At 36.5% G+C, this 21,547-nt stretch overlaps 1 protein-coding gene across 1 annotated transcript in view; it reads left to right on the top strand.

The window, feature by feature from the left end:
* The first annotated feature begins 16,767 nt into the window (after window positions 1-16,767).
* Window positions 16,768-21,547, top strand: part of LOC124596403 — a 53,257-nt gene continuing 48,477 nt past the window's right edge. Inside the window, exon 1 of the mRNA XM_047135530.1 lies at window positions 16,768-16,811. Within this exon, the coding sequence (XP_046991486.1) occupies window positions 16,769-16,811 (43 nt within the window). The 5' untranslated portion in view covers window position 16,768. The remainder of the gene's footprint in view (window positions 16,812-21,547) is intronic.

Here is a 21,547-nt window from a genome sequence, read left to right on the forward strand (position 1 = left end):
TCGCGACAGGCGTGAATGGAGGGACGAATGGAGACGTGTCGTCTTCAGTGATGAGAGTCGCTTCTGCCTTGGTGCCAATGATGGTCGTATGCGTGTTTGGCGCCGTGCAGGTGAGCGCCACAATCAGGACTGCATACGACCGAGGCACACAGGGCCAACACCTGGCATCATGGTGTGGGGAGCGATCTCCTACACTGGCCGTACACCACTGGTGATCGTTGAGGGGACACTGAATAGTGCACGGTACATCCAAACCGTCATCGAACCCATCGTTCTACCATTCCTAGACCGGCAAGGGAACTTGCTGTTCCAACAGGACAATGCACGTCCGCATGTATCCCGTGCCACCCAACGTGCTCTAGAAGGTGTAAGTCAACTACCCTGGCCAGCAAGATCTCCGGATCTGTCCCCCATTGAGCATGTTTGGGACTGGATGAAGCGTCGTCTCACGCGGTCTGCACGTCCAGCACGAACGCTGGTCCAACTGAGGCGCCAGGTGGAAATGGCATGGCAAGCCGTTCCACAGGACTACATCCAGCATCTCTACGATCGTCTCCATGGGAGAATAGCAGCCTGCATTGCTGCGAAAGGTGGATATACAATGTACTAGTGCTGACATTGTGCATGCTCTGTTGCCTGTGTCTATGTGCCTGTGGTTCTGTCAGTGTGATCATGTAATGTATCTGACCCCAGGAATGTGTCAATAAAGTTTCCCCTTCCTGGGACAATGAATTCACGGTGTTCTTATTTCAATTTCCAGGAGTGTACATAACAAGAAAGAAAAGTAAAATTCAGGGGAAAGAGAGTAGCACAGTATCACAGAAGTTACTTTCCACTTAATAACTAATTTACATATATAGAATTATATTTTGAAATGAAACTATTAATTCAAAATACAGAACTAAGTCTGTAATTAAAGGGGAAGGGTGATATACTTTGTCTCTGTAAGTATAGAATGTCAAAGAGATGGCAGTGCAAACTACCTGCAACTTCTCTCCAAAACTTATTGCTAAGCATTTATGACCCTTCTATAAAATTAAATAACACACTAAAGTATCTTGGACTAACCCTCAGGCATAAACTGTTATGGAAATCCTACCTGCTAATTACCTAGCACAAAGCTTACAACACAATAAGACTACTAACAGGCCAAACAAGTGTTGGCATCCCTCCGCCATTCTCCATATTCACCAACCAGACTCAAACAAACCCATTATTTCAACTGTAATTTCCAGTCGTAATAAGTTGTCATGCCTATACTAACAGATCCAACTAGCAAAACATCTGCAAACTAACCACATCCTCTAGCACACAATTCCAACTCCTCCCCACCCCCACCCCCCCTCTTCCACACAGTTACAACCACCCTGACTTTTACCAGAAATCCACTCTCTAACACTCCTTTCTTAACACACTGTGTTCTATAAGTCTCATTATGAAGGAGAACTTTCATGTACATAGGGGTCCAGAAAAATGTAGACAATCTCTGAGAGTCAATAATAATGTAACAAAGTGATGTACCATTACATTTCTTGCACTGGGGGAAGGTTATTTTATGTGTTCAAAGTGACTCCCATTTGCAGCCAAATAACATCAATGCCACTGAGCTGTTGACCGAACTATGGCTGTCAGTATTGCTAGTATAATAGCTGCACAGGATTCCTCAATAGTTTGTCATAGGTTGTCCAGTGTAGCTGGCTTCTGTTGATAAACTTCATTTTTCCAGTGTCCCATAGATAGAAGTCAAGAGGTGTAAGGTCTGGAGACTGTGGTAGGTACCTATCCACTGTCCAGGAAGATTTCCAGCCAAGTAGGCTCTGACATCTCTGGTAATCAGAAAGAAAAGTAAAATTCAGAGGAGAGAGTAGTGGACTATCACTGAAGTTACTTTCTACTTAATAAATAACTGCCATATCCTGAATGGTGCGAACTGGAAAGTGTACATTCCAACATTGCTGCATGCTATGAACAAGTATGACCTGGGTCGAGAGATGGAGTACTATGTGTGGTTTGGTGGTTTGAAGGCATGCTTTGTGAGGATGAACAGTTTGCAGGTATGGTTATCTGGTCTGACAAGGTGTAATTCAAACTGAGTGGTAATGTAAACTGCCACAACTGCATAGACTCAGCTCCTGAAAATCCTCACATTCACATTGACAAACATTTTAATCTCCTGTGTGTGGTGTGGTCTGTCATCATGTGGTTTGACTGGTCCATTCTTCTTTGAAGATAACATAACTAGCAAACTTCCATTTTACCTGACATCCGAGAGGTGTTTGGAAATGAAAGATTTTACCTACAACAAGTATGGATCCTAAGACCACTGTTGATACTCTGAAGTATGTTTGGTTATTAACTTTAAACTATATTTTTATGCATTCTTCTGCGTAGAATAAGTACTCTCCTGACCTTATTTGCGTTGTTCGAGAAGATTGGCATAGGATAGTATTAAGTGAAAGTGTGCAAAGTGTGCTGTTAATCCAATGTGCAGGTTGTGAGATCACCATTTCTACATCTTGATCAATACAAGAGCAAACACAAGGTTTTGGAGGTGTGACAATGTGTGATTAAATATCTCTGTGCTCAATAATTAATTTTATCCAAGTTAGGAAGAAGGGTAGCATTAGTCATAAATTTTTAATCTGTTTAATGCAGATTGATTTCAGCTACTGTGTAGCTACCTTAGTTTTATGGTGGCTTGTTTTTAAGAATTCACCAGTGTTTCAGTCATTAATCAAGAGCCTCCAGGTGTGATCAGTCAAGAAACCCTGGTCAGAGAACGTGTACTGATTTTTTCTAGTTGTGTGTCAGAAGAACATTGAACATCAATCTGCATGCAGGGAATGTCATCTGAGATTGAGGCACTCATGAAAGTTATTTTGTTTGAAGTTCATGGCATGATTTTATTACTATGATTCAATAATAACCTTTGACAAAAGATCAGACAGAATTATAACTCTAATGATTAACTTGTCTACCAATTGTGTGTAAGTATACAAAGTTACAGTGACACCTGACCATTTATCCTGAGTGCTTCACTTTTTTTGTCCGGCAGTGTGCTTGTATCATAAGCAAATATTACAGTTGCTGACATCCTGCAATGTCTTGGGTAAATCTCGAATACCATGATGTGTCCCCACTCCATATTTAGTTTTGTTCTTGTTCTTTAACTTGCTAATTTAACTGTCTGTTGTTAAGATAATACTTTGTCCATACAAGCTGAATGCTTCAGTAAGTTCACAGAAAATAGCAGCAGAATAATGAAGTTTCATTCTATTATAACTGAGTTTGTGACCCCATAAGTTGCTTTCTCTTTACAGCAGCCTTTTTGAAAGGCAAATGTGATGCTGTTAACATGTAATTCTCATACAGATAGTTTATTTTCTTCTCTACATTGCCTTTCCCAAAAATATTGAGAATTCAGACACAAGGGACCTCAGCCAGTAATTAGAGATCATTTGTTTACCTTAATGGTTATACGAGTATTTCAGTCTTTCAGGAAATACACCTTCACTTATTGACTGGTTACAAAGGCAACTCAAGGGAAAGACTACCAAGTCAGCACAACATTTTGATGCTTTGGTTAACTTTTGTTATCTCTGGAAAAACTGATACTATGTCTACCAAAATAATTCAGACACATCTGCCTTTGTGCGTCTTTTTTGTCCTTGTACTTCCTTTGTAGATACTGTTAGCAACAGTTTGTTAATTTTAGTAGCCAACAATTTGAATTTAGTACCATGTTTTGCTGCTACTGTCATCAGGGAGCTGAATATCATTTGGCTTACTGAAACATTATTCTTATTGTCATTTTCCACTCTTCAGAATTTAATTTTTGTTTTCTTCTTAACAGAAGATACCTTGACTGCAGATGTTAGCCACACTTACTCTTGACTTCCACTGTAAGTGTCCCTGACCCACTGGAAACAAAACTAGGTTAATGTTGTTCTCAGAATATTTTAAGGAAAGAATTAAGTTTATCAGCTACTATATATCCTTGATAAAGTTAGTCTATTTTCTTCATCCTGTAATTTCTCCCTAAATAACATAACTGAGTCAGTATTTACAATTCTTTGGTGTTTTACTCTTTACTTATAAGTTACTCTTGATGGATGGGGATACTTCATGGCTGGCATTTGATCTCACATCTATTTCATTAAATAAACAAATTACCAATTCCTACTGCACTACATCAGCCTTTCATGTTGGGAGCGTTACTGTGCATTTCACTTCAAAGCTGTACATCAGTAACTCAGTGTCTTCTCTTTCAATACAAAACCAGATTAAATCAATATTAATATCTCCATATACAATTAATTCTCAGTTATTTTTACTAATTCCTACTAGTATCCTCCCTAATCACTAAACAAAATATAAAACATTTCCAATTGGTATCTGCAGGCTGTCCGAATTGCTATGTTGTACGTTTGGAAATCTACAGAACTCAATGAATTGGTCAAAGCTGTACTCATTTAGATCTATGGTTCATGACATTATTCAACTTTTGTTTACATAATCATTCCCTTTCTCTCATATTACACCTGTGGTAATATGATACTAACTTATATCAATTGTTGTACACCTGTTTAATTTCTGTGACTTCCAATTTATGTGTTTTTATGCAGTATTCATCTGTAAAAATATCTTAAGCTTTTTGTATTTCATGCTGTGATGCAGGAAGCTCAGCTTTCTTGTTTAACAAGTTTCCCATGTTTTGATTGAAACGTCCAGATATATTATGATTGCTACACTTTTCATCATCCAAATTCCCATTTTTTTTATTTCTAAACTTGCTGTTGGAACGGTGTCTTAACTTATTCAGCAATTCTATTTGTTGGAAACATATTCCCTAAAAAAGTCCTACCAAAATTATTAGGAATCCCAAGAACTGGACAGACAGTCATCTGGTTACACTGAATGATTGTGGAAACCAGTCAAGTTGCTGAAAACATTCAGATGTAGGCTATGCTGCATGTGAGGTTATGCTTGTATCATACCCATGTGTAATTACAGTCCTCTAGCAAACAGTTCCTGTAGTTTTTCATTTATGTTTTTAAGAAAATGCTTCATCCAAGGCTTGTTAGAATTACACAGTCATCACATTTGTCCAAAAATCATTCACTGCTATGTGCCTGGTATTATCCTCAACTGCATAGTTGGGGCTATGATTCAAACTATTTCTTCCCCACATGAGGACTCCATCTCTCCTTCCCATCCTCTCCTACTGTTTCCTCTTCATAACCATATCCTAGTCTCCATCAACTTAACCTGTCTCAAATCTCATGTTTCCCTATGATCCACTCTCCCATATTACACTCATTCTCAAATATTGACCCTCGTGCTTCATTAATACATGTCATACACTACCCCCAAATTATCTCCTACCAGCATAAGAACTTTCATTTCAGTGCAAATCCTGCATTGTTTTCATCAGTAAACATTAATTATTTTAATCCGTGTCAAAGCATCATTTTAATCACTTTAAAAATCATGTAAATATTTTTTTTAAAAATAGATTTGAACTTCTGTCTGACTCCTTAGCTGAGTAGACAGCATGTATGACTGCCCTGCAGCAGGCCTGGGTTCAATTCCCAGTTGGGTGAGAGATTTTCTCCACTTGGGGACTTGGTTTTGTGTTGTCCTCATCATCATTTCATCACCATTGACACACAAATCACTCAGTATGGTGTAAAATGAAAAGATTTGTAATGCAGTGGATGAACTTCCTTAGGTGGGGACTCAGCCATCAATGCCATTTCAGCTGAAATCATAGTGGCTGAGCAACAGCCTTATCCTTGAGAGATGAAGGAATGAAAGAGTAATAAAGGAAAAGATTTGACTTCTTCATGTAAGAAGTAGTAAACAGCAGAGTATAAACATTAATTTAGGTAATCTGTAGGCCTACAGCACTTCACTGTTTGTTCTAATGTAGCAGTCACCACAGTCCTCTACTGTAGCAGTCACCCCTTTCCATGTTTCACTAATTTCACTTTAGATTTTTATACATGGTCTTCCAGTAACAAGTGTTTTTTACAGCAGAAGAAGCTAGGTGCACTAGAAACTGGAAATAAATGTTCTACAGTCAGAAATTTATATCAGCAAAATATTTAACAAAAATTAAAAGTGAGAATATATTTCTGATAAATGAAGGACTAAATGTAGTTGTCCCCAGAACAAACATTAATCCAACTTTTAGCCTTGAGAGATAGTATTCCTTCATTTATAATACAAGGACATAAACATATGAAAATGGTAAAAGAAAAATTGAAAACGTGATAATAATGATAATAACAACAACAATAATAGGTCTACTACAACCTGAGACCCATTTGTGATGTGTTCCATGTATTTTTCTGTTAGTCACTCATTGGCCATAGACCCTGACTGTTGTTGAAACAGTTTCATTACATTAACATTTAAACACATTGTTATGGTATTTGGTGTTACAGGCATTTCATAATTAATAATGATGAAATATCATTTCAGGTTATTATCTACACTTCAAAAGAGAATTTGGTGAGTGGGAGAAGATCAAAATTCCAGCTCATGATATGAGTTTCACTCTAAACAACCTTCAATGTGGTACAAGACACCAGTTCTATCTTCAAGCATTTAATCAATTGGGACAAAGCTCTCCAACTTCCACAATATCACAGCGAACACAGGGCTCTGGTATGTATTAAATGTACAATGCAATGTTGTCATAAAGCCTTACTATTTCTCAACATTTCTAACAAGTAATATGCTACTGTACAGTGCACTGTACAGAAGAAGATCAGGAAATAAACTAAACCTCACACACCAAGCCATTTTCAGTAATGTGTATTACCAAGGGGTGGGGGGTACTTTGTGCCATCACAAAAAAAGTAAAAAATAAATAAAATTTATTAATTGTTCTTGAATTACATTAAAAACATACTTTTGAAAGATCTGTTGATGCATAACCAGAATCCAGAACCTGAATATCTCTTTTAAAACTGTTTTCATAAATTCATTTTATATCTTTCACTTCCTGTGTCATATAAGTTTATTAAGTCTAATTATCTTGAGAAAAATTAGTAGTAAACACCATTACAGTACTATTGAAGTACACCTTACTATAATTAAAAATATTACAAAACTTGAGGTATTATACAAATAGTTTAGGCACATAACATAGTTTTGTGAGAAGAATTATTCACCATTTTCTTTGGAATCTACTTCACACATGGAACAGACAACAGTTTTCTTGTTGTGTTTACTGCATGTGTATCTCTTACAATTGTTACAGATTATTGTTATTTGCTTCACTTTGTTGTACTTTTCTGACTCTGTATGACTTTCCCTAATGCACAGATGACATCTACCTATATCTCCATGAGCTTCCTTTTCACCGAAGTTCTCCTTGATTGTTAAATTCTCATTGTTAAATTTTCTGTACTTGTTATCTACATGTGAGGTGGGGAGGGGGGCATGTGCAAGTGGGAACATGTGCGATTGTGTACAAATTCATGCAGAATATTTATAAATGAATGGTGTGCAACAAAAACTGAAGACATTATTGGACTTTTAAAACCATTCATTTTTCTTAATTAAGATAGCTGCAGATCATCTGCATATTTCCGACTGTATAAGAAATTCTTGATTTGATTATTTGACAAAAATATATTATAGAGTAATATTATGGTTAAAAGTCTGTGCAAATAAGGGAACTGAGATCCATATTCCTATGTTGCTTTTCCTTATCTACAAGCCTTCTATCTAAATCCACATTTGTGGATGTTACTATTTTGTAAACCATTTTAACCCATTCAATTCACCAGAGCTCTGATGGGAGGATTAACCCTGGCATAAATTTTCCATTGACTAGGAAACTAGCAGCTGATCATTGTCATATTTTAATACTTCATATCATTTCATATCTATGATACATTCTGTAAGTTATGTAATTAATGAAAGAGATTCTTTGAACTTTTCTAAGGAGTATTCCCAAAACACTGGGAAGTGTTATGAAGTCATGTTATAAGTTGCTGTTACATACTGCATACTGTTTAAAGTTAATCCATCAAATTTACATTAATTCACCACAGCAATAAATCACATTAACATGCTACACTCCTCAGTGTAATAAGAGTTGCATTGTGTGCTTATAAATACACTGCTAGAAAAAAATTTGTATAGCTGGATAGATGATGATGAGTTTGATCCGATGATGGCATATGCTACCTGGAGGCAGTAGATGTACTGACAATGGTTTCAGCATCATCCGCCAACAGATAGTGTAGTGGCATAGCCATCAGAGCACCGTCTGTGCCTATCCTTTAATAGGAAATGCTCACAGCCAGAAGGCTCAGTGTACGAAGCAAGCAGGCTGCCATGCTGCAGACATGCAATCATGCTTCCTATAGCCAAATGAGCAAGTTTAAAAGAGATCAAATTGTGGCCTTCCAAGTAGTGGGATGTCCTTTTGGAGAGTTGCCACACAAGTTGGACATGCCACATCAGTTGTGCAATGATGCTGGTGTCTGTGGTCATGTGAACATTCTCACACTTGTAGATGTGGTTCTGGGCACCAACACATCACTGATGCCTGCCAGTGTCATCATATTGTAAGGGCAGCAGTGGCAGTTCATACAGCTACCACAACACAGATAAGAGGGCTTGTTAGTGCAGACATGTCAACATGAATTTTTGCAAACTGGTTATTAGCAGTGGGACTGTGATCATGCACTCTCTAGCCCATCTTCCACTCACATCACAGCATCGATGCGCATTGCTTGACTGGTGCTGTCAGAGGATCACATGGAAGATGGAATGACACACCATGGTCTTCAGCAATGATAGCAGATTCTGCCTGCATGCAAGTGATGGTCATTTGCGTGTTCAGTGTAGGCCTGGCAAGTGCTGTCTTGTAGAGTGCATTTGTCCAAGACACACTAAATCCATCCTAGGTCTTATGGTCTGGGATGCTATAAGCTACAACTCTTATTCACTCTTGGTATTTCTGGAGGGGACACTAACCGGCTCTCACTATATGTAGAATGTTATTAAATTTGTTCTTCTGCCATTCTTTCAACAGCACAGTGATGTGTTGTTCTAACAGGGTAATGGTTGCCCACACACTGCCCTTGAAACTCAATGTGCTCTACAAGATGCGCAGCAACTGCTCTGGCAGCATGATCTCCAGGCATGTCTGTAATCAGGCACGTGTGGGAGTTGGTATGACAAGATTTGTGTGACTCATCTACCAACAATTCTTACAGAACTATGTGAACAGGTAGAGCAGGTGTGGACAGTATTCACCATCTGTATGACTGACTGGATGCCAGAATCAGTGCCTACATTGCCACCCATGAAGGTTATACCATGTACTAATGTAGATGTTTCTGCATCGCAATACCAATGAAACTAAGATGGCGGTGAAAACAGGTACGCGAAATTCGAGTTCCGTGAAAATCACGAAACAAAATGAGTTTCTATGCAACCAGTGCAGAAAAACTAGTTTAATCCAACGAGGGAAATGTTATTGCTGTAAGTTAAAAGTAAAAAACGTACATGAAATCATCACAAGATCGAAAGCAAGTGAAAAGACAGAAGCAAGTTCAGTGCACAACAAGTTTAAACATTGTGACGACTTTTGTACTGTGATATCCGCAAGAAATAGTGAAATAGAAGAACTAAAAAGGACTGTAATCCAACTAGAGAAACAGTTGGAAAATTGGGACTGTAATAATCAAGAAGAACATTATCAACACAAGCTCCAAACAACATCGGACACCAGGGAAGTAAACGAAAAAAGTACAGCAGCCACAAGCACAAAACTTGGACATATCAAAGTAACTGCTTCAAACAAAACTCCAAACGAGTCTGAAAACAGTGTAGCTGAAAAACAAGTGAGTCCAGAAACTATTAAAAAACAACAGGAGTCACGTTCCGTGAAATCTACTAGTGTTTCAAAACATGACCAACGCAAAAAAGATAAAAAAGTAATAATTTTTGCCGATCGTCACGGTCGTCAACTGGCGGAAAAAGTGACAGACAAACAGTCAAACCTAAGTGTACAAGCCTTTATAAAGCCTGGGGCAGGAATGGAAGAAGTTACGAAGTCTCTTGCAAAATCATGTGAAAACCTTGACTTCAATGACTGTGTCCTGATTTGTGCAGGCGCAAACGACGTTGACAGATATAAAGGTAAAATACTCATCACAGTTCTCGACAGTGTGCTGCCTAAATTAAACAAAACAAATGTAACTGTGGTAAATCAACCCCATAGGTATGACTTACCACCCTGGTCATGTGTAAACAAACTGATAGAAAGAGTGAACATTGAGATAAATGAACTGTGCAAAAAATATCCTTATGTGAATCTAATAGATGTCAGTACATTAAACAGAGACATGCATACCACTCACGGCCTACATTTGAATTACTATGGTAAACACTTCTTGGCTGAAGAAATCTGCCATCTTGTAAACAAGAGTGACAAGAAGCACAAAAAGATTGCAGGTCAGAGTACCTTGGAGAAATGGATCACTAGGGAAGCCTCATCTCGCCCAACTAGAAGAAACATCAGGCAGCCTCCTCATCTGAACGATTTTTTACTGCCAAAAGCAGTAGCTACAAATTGCACAAACAAGAAACATTTAAACTGAAGGTAGGTGGTACTGTAGGTGTTCCCACAAATTCTGTAATAAAGATCTTTCACCAAAATGTTCAGTCCCTAAGCAATAAAGTAGAAGAACTAAATATTTTATTAATACATGAACTAGAGGATATTTCCGTAATGTGTCTTTCAGAACACTGGCTTGACGAGAACTTAATTAAATCTGTCTGCCTACACAATTTCACTCTGACTGAGTACTATTGTAGACCTAGTGGTCATTATGGAGGTGTAGCCATATGTGTAAGAGATAATATAGAGTTTACTAAAATAGATAATGTCACCTCCCTAAGTTGTGAAAAAGACTTTGAGATGACAGTGATAAAAATTCCGAAATTAGGTTTGATAATAGCCACAGTGTACAGCTCTCCAACGGTAAAGTTTGAGGTATTTTTAGAAAAAATGGAAATTTTCTTAAATAAGCTGCATAAAACAAGGTGTGATGTTGTAGTATGTGGTGACTTTAACATAGATTTTCTTAGTAAATATAAGCAGAAAACCGCCCTTGGCAATCTCATTAAAACACATAACCTTACAGCCACAGTTAAAGTTGCAATGAGAATAACACCAACCAGTCAGACAGGTTTAGATCAAATCCTGATTGATAAAGAGAAATTGGAGTGGTCAGTAAAAGTGTTTAACACAGGGTACAGTGACCACAAAGCTCAAATACTTACCACCACAAAGGAAGGAAGACCAGTTAAGAATAACTTACTAAAGGTCAAGAGAAGGATCTACAGGCAGAAAAGCATTGATCACTTTAACTCACTATTGCATACTGAAGACTGGTCTGCTGTCTATGAAAAGCAAACTCTGAATTCGAAGTTCAGTATTTTTCTAGAAAAAATGGTAAAGCATTTTGATACAGCCTTCCCTCAAAAAATGGTAAATATAAGAGAGAAGACAAGACGAAAGGGTTGGATTACTAAGGGAATCAGAACTTCTTGCCAGAAAAAAAGGGATCTCCACATAATGTGCAAAGAAAACAATGCCACTGAGGAAATGCATACTCACTACAAAACATACACTAAAATCTTACAAAAGGACATTAAACAGGCAAAAACAATGTACAATGATTACTACATAAATAATTCTACAAATAAAGTGAAAGCTATGTGGGACATCATTAAAAAAGAAACTGGCAAAAATAAGAGAACTGAGGAGAACATTGTCTTGGTACACAACAATAAAAAGATTTTACAGCCTACAGAAACAGCGAACATATTCAACAAATACTTCACTGGGATAGCTGAAAATTTAATAAAAACTAATTTTAGTTCAACTCAGCATCAAGTGGTAAACAAGTGCAACAGTAATAAATTTTCAATGTTTGTGGACCAAGTAAGCAGGGAGGAGACATTGAAGGCTGTCAGAGAACTGAAGACAACATACTCAGCAGGAATTGATGGTATACCGAACCGAATCCTAAAACTCTGTATCCAAAATATAATTGACCCTCTTACTCACTTATGCAACTGTTCCCTAGAGTCAGGCATCTTTCCAGATCAACTAAAAACATCAAAAGTCATCCCTATTTTCAAAGCTGGTGACAAAGATGAAGTAATAAACTATCGTCCCATTACATTAACATCCTGTTTCTCAAAAGTAATAGAAAAAATTGTGTGTAGCAAGTTGTTAAAGTTTATAAACAAAAATAGTGTGCTATCTAATACTCAACATGGCTTTAGAAGCAAGAAATCAACGGAGACAGCAATCTATGAATGCATATCTACTGTATTAAAAACAATAGATGTAAAACAACAAACAACAGGTATATTTTTGGACCTAACCAAAGCCTTTGATATGGTAAACCACAAAACCCTATTGAAGAAGCTAGAGCACTATGGAATTAGGGGGTTGGCAAATGATTGGATTCATTCATTTCTCAGCGACCGTAAACAAAAGGTATCCATCAGACATATAGATGATAAAGCATGAATAATCACAGAATATGTATCATCAGAAAGCCCAATCACTTACGGGGTACCACAAGGGTCGGTAATGGGACCCCTACTTTTCTTGTTATATATCAATGATTTGGATATACATATTGATTCCCACAAAGTAATACTGTTTGCTGACGACACAACAATACTGGTAAAAGCAGCAAAAAATGAAGATATACAAGAAGAGTAAACACAGTTACAAAACATCTAAGTAACTGGACAGCAGAAAATCAGTTGATAATAAACTACAACAAAACAGTAGCCTTAAATTTCCATAACCACCAAAACACCACATTGATATATCCAGAAATAAAAATCAATCAACACCCTATTGCAAATGATGAGGCTACAAAATTTCTCGGCATCTGGATACAAAGAGACTTAAAATGGGACAAACACATAGAACAAATTAATGCCAAGCTGAGCATGGGCTGTTATCTTCTTAGGGTTCTCAAACGATGCATAAATGAACAATCAATATTGTGTGCCTATTATGCGTACTTCAATTCCCATCTCAATTATGGACTCATATTCTGGGGAAATTCCCCAGCAGCTCAAGGGACTTTCAGAAAACAAAAAGAGCCATTAGGATTATGACAGGGAGTGGTACTCGACAGTCCTGCAAACCAATATTTAAAGCACTGAATATACTACCTCTACTGTGTATGTTTATTGTTGACACACTAATGTATGTAAAAAAGTATATGATTGGAAATCATGATAATACTTTAAAAAACAAAGATATACATGATTATAATACTCGAATAAAATATAACTTGCATGTACCCCCAGCCAATACCAGTTTGTATCAGAAAGGTACATGCTATCTGGGTATTAAACACTACAATAGACTATCAAATAGTATAAAATGCTTACAAAATATTAGTGCTTTTGAAAGATCTGTCAGAGAATATCTACAGTACCACTGTTTCTACTCAGTAAAGGAATACTTGCACCAGAATAACTGTTAAGAACTAAAGCTACTGTAATTTGTAACATTGTATCATTGTAAGAACTACAACTATTGAAACTGGTAGCATGTTGAAAAATGATTATTTAAATATGTATCATTTTGCACTTAGTAATAAGTCCAATATCATCCTGTACACTGTACTACATATGATCAAAGGACTCAATAAATAAATAAATAAATGTTACCTCAGAACTGCTTGTACTATTGATTTGGAAAGTAATTGTTTCATTGACTCTGTGTGCACCATTGCACAATAAATCTTGAGTGAACTGGGAACCTCTAAAAGGGTGTACTATTTTATTTCTGGCAGTGTTTATTTAAGAGAGACACTGATTTTGTACTGACGCATTATTTGTGTCCTATTTTCCAGAACACTGCCCATCAAAGCTAATATAGTGTTACTCCATCCCAAATAGTTGATAATAGTGGCTTAAATCAATCATTATAATTACTGTATATTGCATGTAATGCAAATAGATGAGATCATAATACTGGTACTGACCTTTATCCATTACTTTGAACATTTGGAGATATACCTACAGATATCTGATTCAGCACAGCCATTTATATACAAAGTAGTTGTTACTGCTGGAATCTTCTGATATCTGCATTCAGGACTACTTCCAATTATGGCTCTGTAATACCATAAAAAAAATTTTACTGTATAAATGAGAAATTCAGTCACACAAATCAAAACAATATTTTGTTTTGTTTTCAGCTCCAGTTGCACCAAGTATATTTGACCTCATACATGTCAACTCAACTTCAATTTCCTTAAATGTTACATCATGGGGAGATGGTGGCTGTCCCATAACTTCATTTGTCGTGGAATATAAGTTGAAACATGGAGTGGACTGGACGTTAGTCTCAAATAATGTAAAATTTGATCAAACAGAATTTTTGGTGCTTGATCTTAATCCTGAGACTTGGTACACACTGCGGATGACAGCACATAATAGTGCAGGGTCTACAATTCACAAATATGACTTTGTAACCCTTACTCATTCTGGAGGTAATAATATAAGTCAAGATAGTCCATAGTCTCTAAGTAATGATGTTTCGTTGAAAGTAGTCAATGCAAAATTATATTTTATAATTGTAGTATAATAATTGTAAAATAAATATGTTTGTTTAATAAGTTATTCTGGCTACAAAGTTAAATTTACATACTTTCACCATAAATTATTGAAAGGTATTCTATAATTAAGTTGAAATGTGCATGCATAAATTTACTGTAAGGTATTATAAAATTGAATGAATTGTACATCATTTCATATTTTTATATAAGCTTCAGTGTAAGTCTTCTAAGAAAACAATGTCTGAAGGAATCATTATTATGTGGTAAGTCATACATAAGAATTAAAGTTTTTATTGTGTGAAAGTATGCATCAAGAATAATATGTGGTGCTCACCCCAGAGCAGCTTGTATATAACAGTTAATTATGGTCTCATAAGAAATTAAATAATAGAAGAATTAGATGTAATCAATCATATAGTTGAATTTTGGGGTCAACAAGTACATAAACAATATTGTCTGAAATGTTAGTAATTACATAATGTTCTTCCTCAGAGATCATTAACAACAAAAGTGAGCAAACACATGTGTGACTACATTGTTTTCCAGGCTGTTATATTGGCCCAGTGGTGGTAGTAGGAGGGGGGGGGGGCAATTATGTTGATGATGTCAATGAGATAAACAAGGAGGAGAGGAGGGGCAGGTAGGGGTAGAGAGAGTGGAGATTAGTAGCAGAGAGAGAGAGGTGACAAGGCCACAAGGTAGGAATGTGGCACTGGCCTGACAAGCAGGGAAAGTTGCAAGTGACACATAGTGAAGTGGATGAGTCATTTGAGAGGGAGAGAGTTTGGTTGATAACAAAAGAGGGAGACAGCAGGGGTAATGCTGTTGGAGATAATTAATAAAGTGGGAGGTATGAGGCCAGGGCTGGAGATGGGGCATAACAGAGATAAGCTATGACTGAGGCTAGAAGTGCATGGTCAGAGCTATGATGTAAGGGACCTCCCACCTGTGTAATTCAGAGATGCTGGTATGGGGGAAGAAGAAGATATAAGATGGCAGAGGGCACAAGGAGGAGATTCAGAATGCATAGGTTGTAAGGAGGCCATTGAAGTAGACCACATTACACAAAGTGGCATGTTAAGCCTCTCGGTGCCTCTGAGGTGGAGATACTATACGGGGGAGAGATTTATTTTAGTATGAAGGCATGGCAGTTATTGAAATGGAGTAACTGCTGGCAGTTGGTTGTCTTTAGATGGGTGGAAGTCTTTGTGGAGGCATCAATGAGGTGAAAGTCATATGTCCAGGAAGTTGGCACATTTAACATACAGGTAACAGGTAAATTGTGAAGGTCGTGGAGGAAGGCTATAGTGTACTGACCCTGTATTAAGAATACAAGAACATAAGTATGTCACAGATTTGTTTATAAATCTTCCCTCCGAAGGAGAAGCTGTGTGTAAGGTTCTAGTTGGTCATTCATAAACCTATCTCTAATTATGAAAACATCTCCTTGTTGAAGGGTGTTTTCATTTTTTAATTTGAATTTCATGTGTGCCAGATTTATTTCTAAAACCTATTAGATTTTTGCAGATTTCTTGCATTCACTGTTCCCCTTTTCTCATTTCCCTCAAAAACATTTTTCCCTCTCATATTTAACTTTTCACTACTTCTTAATATGCTACCTTTGTAGGTGCAACTTCAAGTTCTGTTGATTACATTTTGCTATAAATATGACAACATTCTGCATGGGTTATGATGTTACTTCCAACTTTTAAGAAAAGACTGAATTTTACTGATCTATTTCTAGTTCTTTTTGGCAGTCATTGTACCACGACATAACACTTAACAGTACTGAAGGCAGAATATTCAGAGAACTGAGAATAATTTTATGAACATAAGATATTAACACTCTAATTTTCATTTTCCCTGTAGTTGTGTCCAGATTACATTCACTTTTTGATATTATTTTCATTGTTGTACAACAGCATCAGAATTTACTAAACAAATAATTTGATTTATGAAATGTTTGTATGTGGAATTCATCTTCACATTTATTTACAGCTATTGTAGCTCCAGAGCTAATCATTCACTCTGGTTATGGGCAAAACAGTATCTTTAGTGATCTTGGAATAATAATACCAACAGGAGCTGCTTTAGTCATCATAGTAGTGTCTGGTGCAGGATTTTTCTTGTATATGAAGAGAAAACAAGAATTATACAATGCAAATAAGTATGGAGGTAAGGAGAAGGTTTCATTCTTATAATGTACAGATGTCTTATAGAAACCTACAGAAAGGCACTTGTAACATTATTTTGTTTCTCTTAGCTTATATTACGAACATGTCAGCTTAATATTGTGACCATTAAGGGAAGAGGAAAACAACCAACTTGTAAAAACTGTGTCATCAGACATTATAATGAAATTCCTCTTTACATCTCAGCAAAATTATGTTGTCTTTAAAGTCATACATTAGTTTTCTTTTCGTGTTCTAAAGATACTAGCATAAATTAAATCCCTAGGGCTGTAGAACAAATCAGAAAACATGTTTATACAATCAGCCATTGTAAACTGTTACATTTTGCCTCATTTGCTGTCAACTATCATAAATAAAAGTTGACTTATGTAGTATTAATAAAGGCTTGCTTTACTTTTTGTTTATAAGAGCAGCAAATATGTAGTGGATCACAGACTGATGAGAAATACCCATTGCAAAAAGCTGCTGTTTTCCACTTTTATGATTCATCTGCTATTTAATTTTTTTTTCTTTGCCTCTGTAGGATTATTCATAACATTAATTCTGATCATAAATTCTGGCAAGATGACCGTAAAGATGCAGTTTTGTGAATGCATTACACACACAATTTGTTTGCTTATTTGGAGGTGTATGATATTTGTTTTTAGTTGTGAACTGTATATTAGTGATGCCAGGCATTTACAAACACAAGCAGAACCAAAATTACTGCAAATACAAAAATCAATGGTGACTCAGTTTTTAATTTCATAAAACATGAACAACAGACTGCATTCTCTGACAAATTTGTTTGATTTTGAGGATGAGAAGCTGTGTAAAACTATTATTCATAGGCAGCTGTAAACATTCACTTCATGATGCAGAAATGTTCTTGATTAAGCAAACATGGTTAGCCATCAACTATGAGAGAGTAATATATAGAAACAATAAATGTAGCACTTAGGGAGAACACATGTTCCATAATAAAAATACTTCTCCTTTGATGCAAAAAGTGAAATGAGCTGTCACTTGTAGTCATTCTAAAACTTAGACAGGGATGTGAGCTGCAGAATATAGTAAGTAGGGCTGGAATTACGTAGTTATGGCTACAGACAATAAAGATTAAATATTTGACTTCTGTAACTTCAAACCAACAAATTGTTGTACATGACATAACCAAATGATGAAAAAGTTTCTCAACTGCACTGGTGCTTTAGAGTATTACGAGTCAACTAGCAAACTTTTTGTCAAGTGTTGCCAATGTGATGTCCTCCAATCTTTGCAGCAGTTTCCTACCAGTACCATCTCCATATACCAGTAACACTATCTGAGAGCTACAAAACAGTTAATATGAACTGTATATAGTTATTGTCCTGGCACACTGTGTTCATGTGCAGCTGATATTAATTTTTATTGTTGGTAGCAGCATACTGGGTGTTCTCACTAGAAAATTCCCAGTCCAGTCCTTTAGCTAGTTTTATACCCTATAAGAATCTCTTTAAAGAGAGCATCATTCTAAAATTGTATTCAAGACATTCCAAAAGTTAAGAAATGTGAAATCAATCAAGTGTCATTGTGTACTTCATTCTAGAACTTATAAATGAATGGATAGAGCTGAGTTTTGTGCAATTTTCAGTTGCAAAATTTGCAACAATCCTGCTGCTTACAGGGACCATTTGGTCTTCAAATCAGTTGTCATGTGTGAGCACAAAACAGTTCCATAACTCTACAAGAAACTAATGTCATCAGTGTAGGCCTTTATTTTCAGAAGTCCATCCTGTGGAATTTCTAAAAAATTTGGAATTACCTTCATGGTTTTCCAGAAAATTGTCTAATCTAAAAAATATATAAATGAATTTGAAATGACCTTCATGGTCTTCCACAAAAGTTATGTACTATAATGAGCTTGTAGAAGAGAAATCAGTTCTATTGCAGAGCTGATGAAGACTCAAAAGATATATCATCAGTTCTAGAGATGTTATCACATTAACACTCAGTATGCTGCCAACATCTCTGTGAATTGCACTCCTTGTGACATTAGGCTTTACATCCAGGGGTTTATAAATGAGTGAGCAGAGAGAACTCACTGAAATTGAAAGGGACATGACTGTCACACTCAAAAGTTTGGGAATTTCCAAAAAGAGCTTTCAGTTTATTTACATGGCAGTAGATTCACTCTTGCTACTGCATAATTTGTACTTTTCTTCTGTCTTCTGTTCCTTTTCACATAGTAAAATATTATGTGTCTTCTTATTTCTTATGCCTTTGATGTTCTTGAGAAGGCCACAAATCTCTTGTCTCATTCTTATTTTGCATCTTCTTCATGGTTCACTCTGTTTCCATTGCTGTGCATTCCCTCCATGTATGTTCCCTCTTCGATATTTTGGTTGAATTACTAATGTTGGCTTTACTTCAGTCTGTTTTTCTTCTTACCTGTATTCTTCCAGAATGCCATCTCAAAATCTCCATAGCTTTTCCTCTTGTTCCTACACATATACACTTCATGGTTGCATCTCCTGTTAGCTTCCTCAATACAAAACTGATCTTTTCCTCTTCTGTCCAACTGTCTGTCAGGCTAGATCAAGCCTTTTGGATCCCTTTGATCTTGTTATTTTTTTTAATGATGTCACACCTTGTTATTTCCATTTCATTATAAATTCTATCACATTTCTTGTGTATTTTCACTACAATATCCTGGAGTTTTGTGACATCACTATGCACTACTTGTAAGTCACTTTCTGTTTTCACATTTTGTTCTTTAGTTAATCCACACTGATGTGTATTTTCCCTCCCATATTTCTATCTGTTTCAGATTTGTTTTGTAGTCTTGCTTCCAGTTCAGAAATTCTTTCCTGATTGTTTGTACCTAATCCCTCATATTTACCTGTATAGTCTTCCAACTTTTGATATATTGACTCAGAAATTCTTCAAATTCTTATTTTGCTTTAATCATTGTGCCTCCTGTTCTTTTTTCTTTTGCAATTGTTCCTCCTTCTTTCACATTATTAAACCCATCAATGCTATGGGTTGATTTTGTATTCCCTATTCACTAACAGTCAGCTCTTCCTTTTGTTGATCTTTACATGAACCATGAACAAGACATACTAGTGTCTGTAAGATTTTCCTCCAGTCTGACATCACTAAAAAATAAAAAAAAAACAAAAAACAGACACCATCTATACAGGCATTGAAGGGTACCAACTGGGTATTATGTCATCCCAAGACCTTAGGCTTCACTGGATGCGGACACAGAGGGGCATGAGGTCAGCACACTACTTTTCCTGTGATTTTCAGTTTTCGTGACCAGTGTCACTACTTCTCAGTTGGCCTCACAAGGGCTGAGTGCTGTTGGCAGAGCCAGACGGTGACCCATCCAAGTGCTAGCCAAGCCCGTCAGTTGTTAACTTAAGTGATCTGATGGGGACCAGTTTTACCAATGACATCACTATTGTCCAAAAATCCTGAATCTTCATCCCCTTCTTCCATTTTGTTATCATTCTGGTCCTTATTTATCTGCTGTTTTGCCACAGTTATAAATTAAAATAGTACAAACTTGACAATCACACTTTACTTAAATAAATGGGTAAGATATGGAGTGATTCAAAAAGAAAGAACAGGGTTCAATTTATTATTACAGATCAGTTGGGGAAGACAGAAACATATTGGGCATCTCACTAGATAGAGGAAGGTTCAAAGTATTACATTCACACAGACGCTGTACCATACACTCACCATTAGCGCTAAGCATTGTTCAAGAAATATCAAAACAGTAGCCCGTTTTGTTCCACACTTGAAACCAGAGGTCCCTGTTTATTGAATTGAATTGACAGCTTCAACAATTTGATTTCTCAGCTCTTGAAGAGTAGCTGCCATATTTGGGACAAAGACTCTGCCTTTTATGTACCCCCACAGAAAACAATTGCAGTTTGTGAGCTCTGATGACCTGGGATGCCAAAAGTAATGAACAAGATCTTGTTGACCACTTCTTCCAATCCAACACTGTGAGATAATATTGTTAAGATAATCCCTTACCTCAAGATGATAGTGAGGCAGGGCACCATTTTGCATAGAAATGAAATCATTGGAAACTTCATGAAATTGAGGAAACAATCAGTTTTCTAGTATGTCGAGGTACAACATTCCTGACTTTGTACAAAATCCAATATACAAAATGATTTCTCTTGTGGTGTAGTTGCCATATTTCTATGAACAAACAACACTGCAGCAGTGTCAAAACTTTGAACCTTCCTCTATCTCATGACATGTGCAATGTGTTGCTATCTTTTACAGTTTGTGCATAATAAACAACTGAAATCTTTTCTTTCTTTTTGAATCAACCAATATAATTACAACATAGTTCAAAATCTTCAGATGCTATTTCACACCCAAAAATTCAACTGTTATTTCCAAAAATTCTACTGGAGCAATTCTAAGCAAAACTACAGCCTTGCTTCTTGAAGCACTTAATTCTTGTTCTCTTGAACTGTTGTGGATGCATGGCACAGTGTACTCTGTCATGTTGGAAATTGCTCCACAGCATTATTGTGGCTGTCTTAGTTGTTCAACATACAACGTTATTCCGTTTCTCACTTGATGTTCATTCCAGCAATGGGAGGTTAATTATGCTGGTTGCTACTCACTGTTCAAGACGGTCTACTCTCCCACCAGTCAGTTCCTTTGTTGGCATGTAAAATTAGTCTCTTCATTAGTACTTTTAATTTTAATATTTAATTTCAGTATGTG

The sequence above is a fragment of the Schistocerca americana genome, chromosome 2, assembly GCF_021461395.2.
Source record: "Schistocerca americana isolate TAMUIC-IGC-003095 chromosome 2, iqSchAmer2.1, whole genome shotgun sequence".
Lineage (NCBI taxonomy): Eukaryota > Metazoa > Arthropoda > Insecta > Orthoptera > Acrididae > Schistocerca > Schistocerca americana.